This window comes from Talpa occidentalis, unplaced genomic scaffold (genome assembly GCF_014898055.3).
Source record: "Talpa occidentalis isolate TD23 unplaced genomic scaffold, MPIMG_talOcc4v2.1 talOcc4.8, whole genome shotgun sequence".
Classification (NCBI taxonomy): domain Eukaryota; kingdom Metazoa; phylum Chordata; class Mammalia; order Eulipotyphla; family Talpidae; genus Talpa; species Talpa occidentalis.
This window is the reverse complement of record NW_023605194.1, coordinates 21,681,508-21,695,185: the sequence shown is the minus strand read 5'-3', so window position 1 is coordinate 21,695,185 and position 13,678 is coordinate 21,681,508. Positions and strand designations below refer to the sequence as shown.

The window sequence follows — 13,678 nt, the reverse complement described above, 5'->3', positions numbered from 1 at the left end:
AGGACAGAAATGGTTCCTGTCCTTTCAGAACTTACAACTCTTACACCCACAACTGCCAAAGGGCAGAATGCTGAGATAAAACTGGACTATCACAGAGTGGTAGCAAGTAAGAACGCATTTTGCAAAAGCACTCTGCAAACCACAAACTATCCAACAAATGCCCCTCCAATATTACTAGTACACTGAGGTCTCCACTGGCCCAGCAATCTTCTTCCTCCTGCATCTCCCAAGAGATTTAAAAAAAAAAAAAAGGTGAGGTACTACACCTCAAACACAAACAAAAAGATAGAGGGGGTTGGAATAAGATCTACATCTTCCTCCTGGACCAAAAGGTGAGTAAATGTCCCGTGACTGAAGATCCCAACTGGTTACACAATCCCCTGAGCACCCACTTAAACACATCTTTGTCCTCTCTGTGCTCTGACATCAGTGTTTACCACTTCATCTGCTTCACACTTTTATTGATCTAAGTTTATTTCATAATCTTGCTTACAGCAAATTTCTCAGCATTTCTCCTACACTAAAATTATTTTTTAGCCTACTTTGAGTTCTCCTACCCCTGATTTCTTTTTTCCCCATACTACCCTTTGATTATTTTAGGATTATAGCTTTAGAGGGCAGCTGCTTTGGCTGGCATCCAAGACTAGCTCTCTGACTAGGATCCCTACAGAGGTCATTTGCCTCTCTGCTTGGTGTAGGTCTCCAACAATCCTATACTTTTGCAAGACTTTGAAATTGAAATTTTTAAAGTGATTCTGGTTACATTTTATTTAGCTGATTTCTGTTCAGCATTAATTCCTGCCTTAAAAAAAAAAAAAAAAAGCTCACATTTTTAATGATCATGTGAACAACACAAGCTGATTACAGAAAATTTAGAAAAGCCCAGAAAGTAAATATAATGATTAACATGTAACCCCAGCATTCATTTTGGTGTACAATCTTCCAAGCTTTAACTCCCATGAATATATTCTTTTATAAAATATGCATCCTATTGTATGCTGAATTTTCAACATGCCTTTTTCCATTTAAATATGTACCATGAATATTTTTTGTTGTCATTAGCTATTCTTCTAATAAGTGATATGTTCACATGTTCCATCCCACCCAACCCTCCATTTACCTCATTCCAAATTCATTCCCACCATAAACAACTGTTCCTTTTGTATCTTTCCAGAATCTTGGCTTCTTATGTGCCCCCCCACCCCGCCCTTTTACACAAAAGGTATAGTATACCATATGCTATTTTGTTCCTTGGTTTTTCGGGTTGAAGATCTTTTTATATCTGTACATGTGTCCTTGTTCTTTTTTACAGCTGCAGAGCTGATGAATGTACTATAATTAATTTTGCCAATCTCTTGTTGATGGACTTTTGAGTTGTTTCCAGTCTTTGGCTATTATGAAACAATATTTTAGTGAACAACCTTGCACATAAGTCATCTCACATGTATGCAATGCTGAAAATGGAAGAGTGTCAAAAATTTTCAGTTTTGACAGATCTTTCCAAATTGGCTTCCCTAGGGATTTTGTTAGTTTACATTCTTGCCAGCAACGTGCAAGAGTGTCCAGTTCCCTACGGCCTCAGCTCATTGAATTTTTGCCAACATTAGGGGTAAATGGTATCTCGTGATAGCTGTAATTTGCAATTCTCTTATTATTAATGCAATTGAGCATTTTTCACAAATATGAGCCATTTACTTACAACATTTTAGGTGCTAGACAATATTTTTTCTATGCATCATTTTTATGTTGCTTTCAATTATTTGCTACTATAAACATTGTGATGAATGTTCTTATACCTTTACACATATTTATGTGTGTTTCCTTGGAAAAGATTTCTAGATATAAAGTCACTAGACAACAAATAAGACTTTATAAGGTCATTTTTGAATTTGTGTGGGTCTTCAACTCTACCTTGCAGGGATGTGTCATCTACAAATCTGATAAGCATATCAAACTATTAATAAAAATGTGGACAGTGCTCCAGACTGACATAGTTACTAAACAACCAACAGCCACTGGGTAAGTGGCTCTAACTTACAATGTTACACCCCCTGGCCCACCAAACTAATTCCCTTTATCAGGTTTGAAAAACCTACCTTATCAGGTGGGATGTGGTGTTGTCTTTTTAAAAGCTACCAAAATAACTACTTCCAAGAAAGAGTCATTCCTGAAGTGATCTCCCTATCTATGATCATAATGCTACCATTGTTCAAAATGTTCTTGGAATTCTTTTGAAACTGTTTTTCGGGGTGACATGTCGTTATTTTGAATATCCACAATAGTGCCAAATCTTTATCCTTTGAAGGCAAAATTAATTTTTTGAAATAGTATTTGCAATACGCCCAGCACAGGAGGTGGATGAATAAACTGGGAACTATAAATGGAGAATATTTCTAAGCCATCTCATGTGGGAGTCTCACCGGCTTTGAAGCCATTCCAAAAGAGGGTTTCCAGAAATCTGTGAGCCACAGAAGTACACAGGGACCATATCTATCAAAAGGGTACCATTTATATGGACAAGACTTTGAGTGTTCATAGAAAAACCAGTTCTATTAACTTCTCATGTGTATTTGGGTGTTACATATTATGCTATATATGTTTCTAAAAATATATTTGTAAATCTAGTATTATAATTAAATATGAAAGATTTTTTTTTAAAAAAAATGCCATAGTGGGCCTCCCCTGGTGGCTCAGCAGTTGAGCACTGGGCTGCGAGGGTGCCCGCAGCCTCTGCAGCACTGGTTCGTTCACTGGCCGCCGGCGAGGGTCCCACAAAAAAAATAAAATAAAATAATAAAAATAAAAATAAATAAAACCCACCATAGTGCCACTGTTCTTACCAATATTGTGCATTCTGTGCAATTCTAAAGAAATCCTGCAATACAGCATGGATGGGGCTGGAAGGGATCATGCTCAGCGAAATAAGCCAGAAAGAAAAAGAAAAATACCGGATGGTCTCACTCATAGCAGGAATCTAGAAAACTTAAATAAGGGACCAGGAAAATGAATAACTATAAGAAAGTGAAAATCAAAATCAACAAAAAACTATGAACCAGAGACACTCTATGGGGGTTGGGGCCGGGGAGGGGACGGATTGGGGTCAAAATAAGGGGGTCGCAATTGTATGGGGAATATAAAATTTATAATAAAAAAAAAAGAAATCCTGCAATACAACAGGAGGCAGGTAGGCATGGTATCTATATTGTGACAAATGAAAATCTAGACAATTTATACCTTCCCTTCCTTCTTCACTGCTTTAGTTTCCCCCAGGTTCAGTTTCAGATTTATTCCCAGTGCCTGACCCAACTGCCCTCATCAAGCAGAACTGCAGATTACTCTGGACAGTCGGAGCAAGAGGTCAGGCAGTATCAACAACCACTATTCCTATTCTCCCAGGGGATTTTTACTACTGCCTGTGGGAGCCATGAGTTTCTCAATCATCTTTCATTCACTCATTCATTTAAAAAGGACTTAATAAATCTATCCAGAATCTTGACAGGTTGGAGATCTTCCAGAATTGACTGGAGGTAGCTGCACAGACATAAATGAGATTAAAAAAAATTCTGTTTTCCCTTCCAGGAAATAGACTATGGAGCCCTGATTCTCCTGTGAGGGGTCAGGGAAGATTTTACCAAGGATCAAGTGTGAGAGAATTTGAAAGGAAGACAAGGGAAGGGGAGCACTCCAGAGAGAGGGAACACCTGTGCAAACTCCCAGAGGTTTGGAGAGATGAGGTTTTTGAGGGTCTGCATTTTCATAGCTCTGACACAGGAGGAAGAGGAAGCACCAGGAGTGGCTCAACGAGTCTTGGAGTCTCTTCAAAGAAACTTTGCTTCAATGGGGAAACACTGGCAGCATTTAAGCAAGAGAGTTACATGGACAGCTGCACATTTCTAGAGGGTCACTTGAGTGACATCTTAGAAAATAAAAATGGGGGCCTCCCTGGTGGCGCAAGGAGTTAAGTCACAGCACTATGAAGCAATCTGCAGCCACTGCAGCACAGCACAAGTTCGATCCCCAGCTGGCCAGGGAGCTGACCCTCGCGCAGCAGGCCTCTCCTATCTTGCCTGTTGCCCCCCTCAACAGTGTATTTCAGTCAATGCACCTGTTCTGTTCCCCACTTGTCTCTGGCGAATCCTCTACTCCCCCACCTCACTTCTGGCCTGTACCTCAGCTCTTGTATGCATAAATAAATAAATCTTTAAAAAAAAAAAAAAAAAGAAAGAAAAACAGGAGGAGGACAGGTAGACAGTTAAGCCAGGAGATTACTGAGGTAATCCAGAAAGGAAGTGAGGTCTTGAATTAAGGCAGTGGCAGCAGGGATTTAAAAAAGGGGGAGATATTTAAAACAGATTTTTAAGGTAGAAAACACAAAACCTAATGGCAAAATAAGTACATATAGGACCAAGGAAAGGGCTATTGATAGCTCCAAGGTCTTTCTCAGGTCTGGATAATGACTGCTGATCATTATAAAACATAAAGGAAAGAAAAAAAAAATTGAGGGGAAGATGGAAATGCTAAGTTGTTTTAAAGATGTTAGGTTTCAGGTGCTTGTCCAACAAACTGTAGCAAGTACATGCCCAGCTTCAGGAAAGAAGTGCAGGGTGAAAGTAAAGGTTTTGTAATTATAGACATTAATAGTGGCTGAAGCCATAATAATAAGGAAACTGAGCCCAAAAAAGTTGAATAATTTCTTCAAGATCACAAGGATTATAAGAGCTATGCTGTTTCATACTATGAAGTTCTTGCATCTGTGTGCTTTTTTTTTTTTTTTCCCCCTCCTTTAAGAGCAAGAAGCATTTAGGGAGAACATGGAGCAAGCCGGCCCCAGAGGATTGCTGTAGGAGGTCTTTTTATCAGTATGCTCCCCAATTCCATGCACTACTGCCCTCTTCCTGGGTTCAAGCCCCTTTAGAGGAGTCACACAGGTTTCAGGGGTGTCCGGTAGTCTTGCTTTCCAGAAGAAAAGAAGAAAAGAACTAAAATGATCAAATGGTCGCCCTTGTGTTCTTCCTAAAATTTCCAATTCCCCCACCCATCAGTTACATCTCTGAGTACTGCAAGGGGTGGGGGAGATTCAGAAACACCTGATACAGCACATCTTTCCAACAATTTTATCTGAAGATGTTAGATAACATTTTAAACAACCAATATTACAGCAAGCCAAAGGAGGCTGGGTTTACGTGATAAGCCTACTGGAGCCTACGAAGAAATCTGCTCAGGCTGCAGTCATCAGCAGGTTGGAGTCAAGCCTCCCCCGCTTGGAAACCCCTTGCCTGACACTTTGAGAAGCACAAAAACAGTCAACTCAGAGCGCATCATACTGCACAGTGGAAAATGCAATGCTCTGGTACACTATTAGGAAATGACTAAAATAATCCCAGGCAGAAGAAAATCTCTAGGGAAACTATTTGCAAGGAGGAACCAGCTGACAAGATTAGAGGTGCAGTTTATTTTAAACACACCCAGCATCACTTCTTACTAGGAAGTTATGAGCTCGATAATGTCCACTGGGCTTTAACTTGGCGGTGGGGGTGGGAGGAAAAGCATTGGCCCCAAATCCAGTGATTGGTTTCCTTCCCTTCACAAAAATGATTCTTTGAGATGTAAGTTGAGTTGGGACATACAAAAGTTGGAAAGAGACCTTGTATTCTATTCTGTGTTAATTAAACCCTTCTCCAAGCTCATCCCATCCATAAAAAAGCAAGTCACAGTGATGATCAAAAACAATATTTACATAATATGTTTCACTTTCATATCCCATTTCACAAATAATTATTCATTTACTCTTTAGTCAACTGGAGGCAGGTAACATTATCCTACCCTACAGTAATGTCATGTGCTAGTGAATCTTAAGAGCAGAATTGTAGAGGTTATTCAGTCCTGGCTCCTCACTTAATGCACCAAGACCCTGGGGATGTTAAATAATACTCCCAAGGTCACACTGCTGGACCACAGGGCTGGGCCTGTCCCCACTACAGTGCTGGCTGCCTCTGTACCACCTAAAGATATCAAAATAGAGACAGGGGCAGAGTTACCCTGGGGCTTCAGAGACCTGGCCTGAAATCCCAACTCTGCGCCCCACTACTATATGACTTGGGGCAAACTGCTTCCTTAATCTGGGCTTCAGCTTCCTTACCTTTAAAACAGTAACAAACAACCACCAGAGTGGCATAAGCACTTAATGACATTAAATGCAGAAATCATTTACTCATAGTAAGGCGTTGAAAGGAGTAAGTTCCTGGAAAACATAAAGGTGACACACACACCATGTCCTCAGCCAATCACTTGTGGCCTGGGCTGGAAAGCTGCTTTTTTCCTTCACGAGCCATTTATTTCTGAACCTACGTCAGAAATTATTTCATTCTGTAGTTCTTGGACTGAGAATTTTTATTTAATATCTTTTCAAGCAACCTCAAAGAAATGTCAAAACAGCAATGTGAGAGTAACAGCCAATACTTATGTAATTCCTACTAAGGTGCCAGACAGTATTCTACGTACTCTCAATGTATTTATGCCTCACCAAAATCCCGTAAGACAGTACCCAGGTAATTTAGCCAATAAAACCTGAGGTTTTAAAAAGATGTACTAAGAAAAAATAAAAATAAAAATAAAAAGATGTACTAAGATCAAATCAATATTAGTTCTTCACTACATATCTGGCCCTAAAGAAATACTTGGAGATTTAGATTGGATTTAAATTAAGAGCTCGAATGGCATTCATTCCAATTCAACTCAAGACAATCTTTCAATTCTCCCACTCTAGTAGCACTGACTTTTTATTTAACCACTTTATTGTGGAAAATTTCAATATATGAAAGTTGTGAGAATTATATAATGAATGCCCAGCTTCAACAAATTACCAGCTTCAACAAGCCATTATTTTTAATAGCTTTTTTCTTACCCCTCCCTCAAGGCTCCTTGGTGCAGATTTTTTTTAACAGGTCCTTCCTAGGTACACACACAGTCAAGTCACCAGAAGCCTGATTTTTGAACCTCCTCCTCACTAGCCTCTGTATGAAACAGTTCAGTTTTCTCTTTCTAAAATTTCCAGTCCTTTCACTCTAAATCCCTAGCTTAAGTTCTCTAGCATAAGACATCATCCTACTCATTTTCTTCTCCCTGGATGGTCTTTGTATGTGACAAAACCCAAATCCAGAAAAATGTCTGTGAAGTTTCAAACATCCAAATGATGATGACAGAAATAACAAATTCACCAGAGAAGATTAGAGTCGAAAGGAATCTTTAGACACTCCAGTCCAAATCTTTTGCTTGACAGATAGGGAAACTGAGGCCCATGCTCTGAACTGTCCAAGATCCAAAAATAGAAGAAATGAAAGCAAGAATGCGCGGGCAACGAGTTTCTACTGCCCATACTCTCCACTCCCTTTACCCATTGCCACTGCATCTGTGAGGGCGAGAACATTCCTCCCAGATCTCACCAGGCAGCATCAGCCTCTATCAGCAGCATTTTAGATCTCTAGCAAAGCGCTTAACATCTGCTTATTTTGATTTTCTTGAAGACAAAATCAAGCCTCACCCTTCCTCGCTCCCCAGGCTTAGTAAGCACCTGGCGGTCACTCAAACACTCACCCACCCAGACCAGAGCTCCCTACGGCTGAGTTCTCTTCTATCCATTCCTCAGCACCCAGCACCCCGAGCCTATCAGGCGTCCTACTTTCCTGTCCGGATTACAATCCCTCGCCGTCCCATTTCTTAAGAGTCAAAAGGAGTAGTGTAAGAAACAGAGGATGGAGAATCGGGAAAGCTCAGCGTGTACCCTGCCCGCTACCCCAGATCTGTGTGATCTTGGGCACAGCGCCCTTTTCCAGTAATTTAATATCCCCATCCATAAAATGGGCGGGTTGAACTCCGCCTCATGGATCACGCCTCCTCCCGGGGGTTCCCCTTTGCAGGCAGCACCCAGATGGACACGGGCTGCTCCCACAGGGCTGGGTCCGCGCCACTCCCCAGGTAGCGCGCGCTCCGGACACCGCATCCTCCTTACCTCCCACTCCCAGGTTGACCTTGCGGGGGTCCGGATCCTCCCGGAAGTCAGCAGTGAGCTTAAAGACAAGGACGGGCTGAGCCTGCGGGACCTCAGCAAAGATTGACGGCCGCGCCATAGCTAGAGAGTAGGACTTGGCTGAGAGCCTGCAGCCTGCGCCGGGAGCCTCTGGGTTGGTCTGGCCGCGGCGCTGGAGGAGACTCTCACCTTCACCTAGTCGCCGGGGGCGGGCCCGCGGCCTCCAATGAGCAGGCCGCGTCCGGAGCTTGGCAACGCGGTGAACCAATCGCGAGCTAGTGACGCAAAAAGAGCCAGGCGGGAGGGGATGCTATTAGCCAATCCAGTGAGAGTATCTTCTCGGAGGCCGATTATGATGCCGCCAATGTAAGGTACCTTGGCTTAAGTGGGGGCGGGAGCTAGGGCTGATTGGCAGCGTGTGCTCCTATCGCTGAGACTGTTATTCGCGCTGAGGGGCGGGGCGTAGCTGGTGGGCGCTGGAGGCGGCCTCCTCGACCTTCCAGGGCGGGAGAAGGGGGAGCGCAGCCCGCGGGAATTCCGGGGGACCGGCCTTCCGGTACCCGCGGAGCAGGTGTCTCGCTGCCAGTACGGCTCTGGCCCGGGCTGCCCGCCAAGTCCCTGGCGTCCGCGCTCGCTCGGACGCGAGTCCTGGGCCAGGACGTGCAGCACCGGAGTCCGCGCGGGCGACCTTGACCACCGCGGCGGGCAGTTCTCCCCGAGGGAAGTGTGGGTGGGCGGCCGGCCTTGCTCTCTGACGGGGAGCGCCCTACCACACGTGAGGGAGTGGCCTGGAATGCCTTGCTGCTGCTCTTGTATACTTTGGGGTTTGTGCTCTGCTTTCCCCACCGAGGGCCTGGACCTCGAGGACCTTCAGGATCTGGGCGCGGCCTCCCTTCCCAGTTTTCCGCCCCCTCCCCGCTCAGCCAGAACTTGCTGTCCTGGGCTGGCTGACGCCCAGGCAGCCTCTTCTCTTAGGCAGGCTCTCCCGTCCCCCTGCTGCTCCTTCCTCCCCAGCCCCCTCGCCACCTATTGACCTTCAAAGACCCAGAGCAAAAGGCCTCAGCCAGGAAACCTTTCTTTTACCCTCACTCTGACCCAAATCTATGTCTTCCTGTGTTCTGTACCTGGTCGACAGTGTTAACCGTTTGAGAAAGTGCCCTAGTTAAGAACCTGCCTCTGAAGCCAGGCTACCTGGGTTTAGATTCTGGCTCGCCACTTACTGACTTAGGCGGGTTTAGGCGTGTTACTTAACCTCTCTGTTCCTGCGGTGTCAAGTGGAGATAATAGTATTTTCCTCAGGAGGTTGTGGGGATATGTGAATTAATACGTAGAAAGTGCCTAGTTGCATATAGTAGGCATTTCCTAAAGGTTAACTACTGTTGTCATCCCACACTAGCCACACTCTGTCGATGGCAGTTTTTGACTAGAAATCTTACCCTGTATAAGCCTCCCTCAGTTTCAGAGCACTTAGTAAGCCCTCAATAATTAAGGTGGAAGCAGGCCGTTCTCTTGGTGTTTCAGAAGAAAACAATAACATGGGCCTTTATTCACTGGATAATAAAAGAAATACCAAAATGAATCTTGCACCCAAAAGAACAAACGCAAGCCTAAAGAACTTTGTGCAACACCTTGCCAACCTCTGTGTCACCTGCAACTTTTCAGAAACTGCCTCTGGTTTTAAAGGTTAACTGTGCAGAGGTTTCATTAGCAGCACTTTCCTCTAAGGTTGAAAGTTCACCACTGAAGGCAAAATGACCATGAACTTCCAGTGATTCCAAAAGCAAGGGCAGAGGGCAATTGCTGAGAGGGGTGTTCTAGAGCCCAGGCTTCCCAGAGCTTCATTTAAAATCTGATCTATCTTCACAGCATTGGCCAACAATATCATGGTCACTCCTGATGTCACTCCCTGGAGGAAAAACAACCCCAGGTTACCTGAACATTCAACTTGACCGAGTCCAAACAAATATTTATTGATCACCCAAGCTGATCCGTAACCACGTCAGTGCTGGTTGGTTAAAGTGCCATGTGCAGTTTTTCTTCATGTCTTCATAATAGCTGTTCTAAATTTCAGGAAAAGGGCAAACTTTTTTTTTTGAGGGGGAGTAGGGTTTATAATACATTTGTGGGATCCAATTCTCAGCATACTTTCTTTAGGAATATGAGTAATCTTGGAGATTCCTTTAAGATCAGTGCTTCTGTCTTGTGCTCTACGGGCTGCCCCTCTAAGCAAAATGCCAATCTTGAAATAAACAAAATGCTTTGCAGGCCATTGCTAATTTTAACACTGACTTAGAATGGTCTCAACACTGTCTTGCTGCTGTTCCGCCTCTTGAGAGGGGAACATCGCCCAGACAAGTAGGCAGCCAGGTAAAGTAAGTGCCCAGGGAAAGGGCAGTAAGGGTCAAATGAAGGAAGGGCTGGTATTCCCCTGCCTCCTCACTTTGTTGTGTCTATTTCTTCAAGCACCCTCTCCTTGACCTCCCTTCGGACTTTTTTCTCTTTTGAAAAGAATTGAAAGAAAGGGAACTGGGAACCACACAACAACAGCTTCATCTGTTGGTGAATTTCTTTAGAATCTGCTCTCTTGGAAGCAGAAGCCTTCAGGACCGGGTAATACTGCCCCATAGCATAAGAGACAGGCCAGGCCTGGGCAGCAGTGGGCACTGTGTGAACCTCTAAGCAAATCCACATTTACTTGTTATACTCAGTCTTGCCCTTGAATACCCGGGACTAAATTTAGGAGCAAGTCAGGGGAGGGAGGGAGTAGTTTATCGTACTGTGCACACAAGCCAAAGTGCTTTGGAAAGGTTATATTTGGGGGTGTGCTGTCAGTAAGAGTACAATATTATTTAGAAGCTACCTTGTGTGCTGAACAAATGTTTCTTTAAAAACCAAAGCTGTAAGAGGAGTTGTTTAAGAGTCACAGTGTGACTAAATAGTAGATGATTGGTGATGTTCAGAACCATAGGTGGTGCTGTTCTCTCACTGTGTTGAATTTCCTCATGCTAAAGAAAGTGATCACTTCATGCTCAGCGAAATAAGCCAAAAAGGAAAAGAAAAATACCGGATGGTCTCACTCATAGCAGGAATCTAGAAAACTTAAATAAGGGACCAGGAAAATGAATAACTATAAGAAAGTGAAAATCAAAATCAACAAAAAACTATGAACCAGAGACACTTTTAGGGGGGCGGGGGTGGGAGGGGAGGGATTGGGGTCAGAATGGGGGGGCTTCAATTGTATGGGGAATATAACAATAAAATTTATTAAAAAAAAAAAAAAAAAAAAAGAAAGTGATCACTTGTCACCCTCTCCCATCAAATTAAAGGGCTTGTTTCCTGTTTGTGCCTTGATGGAACCATCTCTCCTTGCTTCTCATCCCTCACTTTTCTACTCCTTCCATTAAGTGTGGACCAAGTGATGGAAGGTCTCTTAGAAACTCCACACTTAATGGAAGGAGTAGAAAAGTGAGGGATGAGAAGCAAGGAGAGATGGTTCCATCCCAGTCTGCCAGGGTGCTGACCCATGTGCACAGCAGACCTCTCCTGTCTCGCCTGCTGCTCCCCTCAGCAGTGTATTTCAATAGATCTACCTGTTCTGCTCCCCACTTTCTGAATCCTCTCACCCACCCCAGACCCTGTACCTCTAGCCTGTATCCCTGTTCTTGTATGCTTAAATAAATAAATCTTTTATAAAAAATAGCAAATGCAGAGCACAAGAAACCAGTAGTCCTGAAGTCACAAGAAAATTTCCTCTCCCTGCCCTGTTTCTCCCTAAATGCATAACAAATATGACCACTTCTTGAGGAGTGTCTCAAGAAGCTTTATTGGGCCTCTCTGGTGGCGCAAGGGATTCAGCACCGCACTATGAGGTGATCCGCAGCCTCTGCAGCATGAGTTCGATCCCCGGCCGGCCAGGGAGAAACCACGTGGCGAAGCAGACCTCTCCTGTCTCTCCCGCTGCTCCCCTCAGCAGTGTGTTTCAGTCAGTCTGCCTGTTCTGTTCTCCACTCTGTCTCTGGTGAATCCTCTCACCCCCCACATCTCTGGCCAGTACCCCAGCTCTTGTATGCATAAATAAATAAATCTTAAAGAAGCTTTATTTCCCCAAGTCGGGGTATCTTTTGTAATCATTGGGTCATGTCTTAAAATCCTACACTTTGATACAAGACGAAAGTATATGAAGAGGGGCCTCCCCGGTGGCGCAGCAGTTGAGCGCTGGGCTGCGAAGCTGCCCGCAGCCTCTGCAGCACTGGTTCGATCCCCGGCCACTGGCAAGGGTGCCACATGGTGCTCAGACCTCTTCTGCTGCCCCCACTGATCCCCTCAGCAGTGTATTTCGTCAGTCGGCCTATTCTGTTCTCCACTCTGGTGAATTCTCTCAGTCTCATCCAGTTTGAACCAGTCTGAACCAGTCTGAACCAGTCTCATCCAGCTTGAACCAGTTTGAACCAGTTTGAACCAGTCTCATCCAGTCTGAACCAGTTTGAACCAGTCTGAACCAGTTTGAACCAGTCTGAACCAGTCTCATCCAGTCTGAACCAGTTTGAACCAGTCTGAACCAGTTTGAACCAGTCTCATCCAGTTTGATCCAGTTTGAACCAGTCTGAACCAGTTTGAACCAGTTTGATCCAGTTTGAACCAGTTTGAACCAGTTTGATCCAGTTTGAACCAGTTTGATCCAGTTTGAACCAGTCTGAACCAGTTTGAACCAGTCTCATCCAGTTTGATCCAGTTTGAACCAGTCTGAACATTTGATCCAGTTTGAACCAGTCTGAACCAGTTTGAACCAGTCTGAACCAGTTTGATCCAGTTTGAACCAGTCTGAACCAGTTTGAACCAGTTTGATCCAGTTTGAACCAGTCTGAACCAGTTTGAACCAGTTTGATCCAGTCTGAACCAGTTTGAACCAGTTTGATCCAGTTTGATCCAGTTTGAACCAGTCTGAACCAGTTTGATCCAGTTTGAACCAGTCTGAACCAGTTTGAACCAGTCTCATCCAGTTTGATCCAGTTTGAACCAGTCTCATCCAGTTTGAATGGCTTTCAAGGCACTTATATATATATTTTTTTAAAAGATTTATTTATTTATTTACAGAAGCACAGGAGGCTGAGAGAATTCACCAGAGCCAGAGCGGGGAACAGAACAGGCAGACTGATGAATACACTGCTGAGGGGAGCAGCGGGCGTAGCAGGACCTCTCCATGTGGTACCCTCGCCGCGCCGGCGGCCGGGATCGAACCAGTGCTACAGAGGCTGCAGGCATCTTTGTAGCCCAATGCTCAACCGTTGCACCACTGGGGAGGCCCATATATATTTTTCTAAACTGACTTTTTCCCACAAGGTCTGGGAGGCATCATCTCCATTTAACAGATAAGGAAGCAAAGGTTTGGAGGTTTTTCCAAGTTCATATAGCAGAGCTGGGAACTAGATTCCAGTTCTGGCCAGATCAAACCAGCTGAGACCAGTTCCCCTTCAAATGGGTGTTGGCCAGATCAAACAGGCTTAAGCCAGTTCTGACTGCTTCAAATTGGTTTTGGCCATATCAAACCCGCTGAGACCGGTTCCGACTAGCTCAAGCCAATAAATAAATAAATAAATAAATAAATAAATAAAAAGTATATGAAGAGAGAAGAGATCATGAAGGAAACACATT

General features: G+C 44.1%; 1 protein-coding gene across 2 annotated transcripts in view; it reads right to left on the bottom strand.

Annotated features, from left to right (window-relative positions):
• GOT1 (glutamic-oxaloacetic transaminase 1) overlaps positions 1 to 8,233 on the bottom strand; it is a 38,139-nt gene extending 29,906 nt beyond the window's left edge. For both annotated transcript variants that reach the window (XM_054689985.1, XM_037496109.2), the window contains exon 1: positions 8,009 to 8,233. In XM_054689985.1, the coding sequence (XP_054545960.1) occupies positions 8,009 to 8,126 (118 nt within the window). In that variant the 5' untranslated portion in view covers positions 8,127 to 8,233. The remainder of the gene's footprint in view (positions 1 to 8,008) is intronic.
• Between the last annotated feature and the right edge of the window lie 5,445 nt (positions 8,234 to 13,678).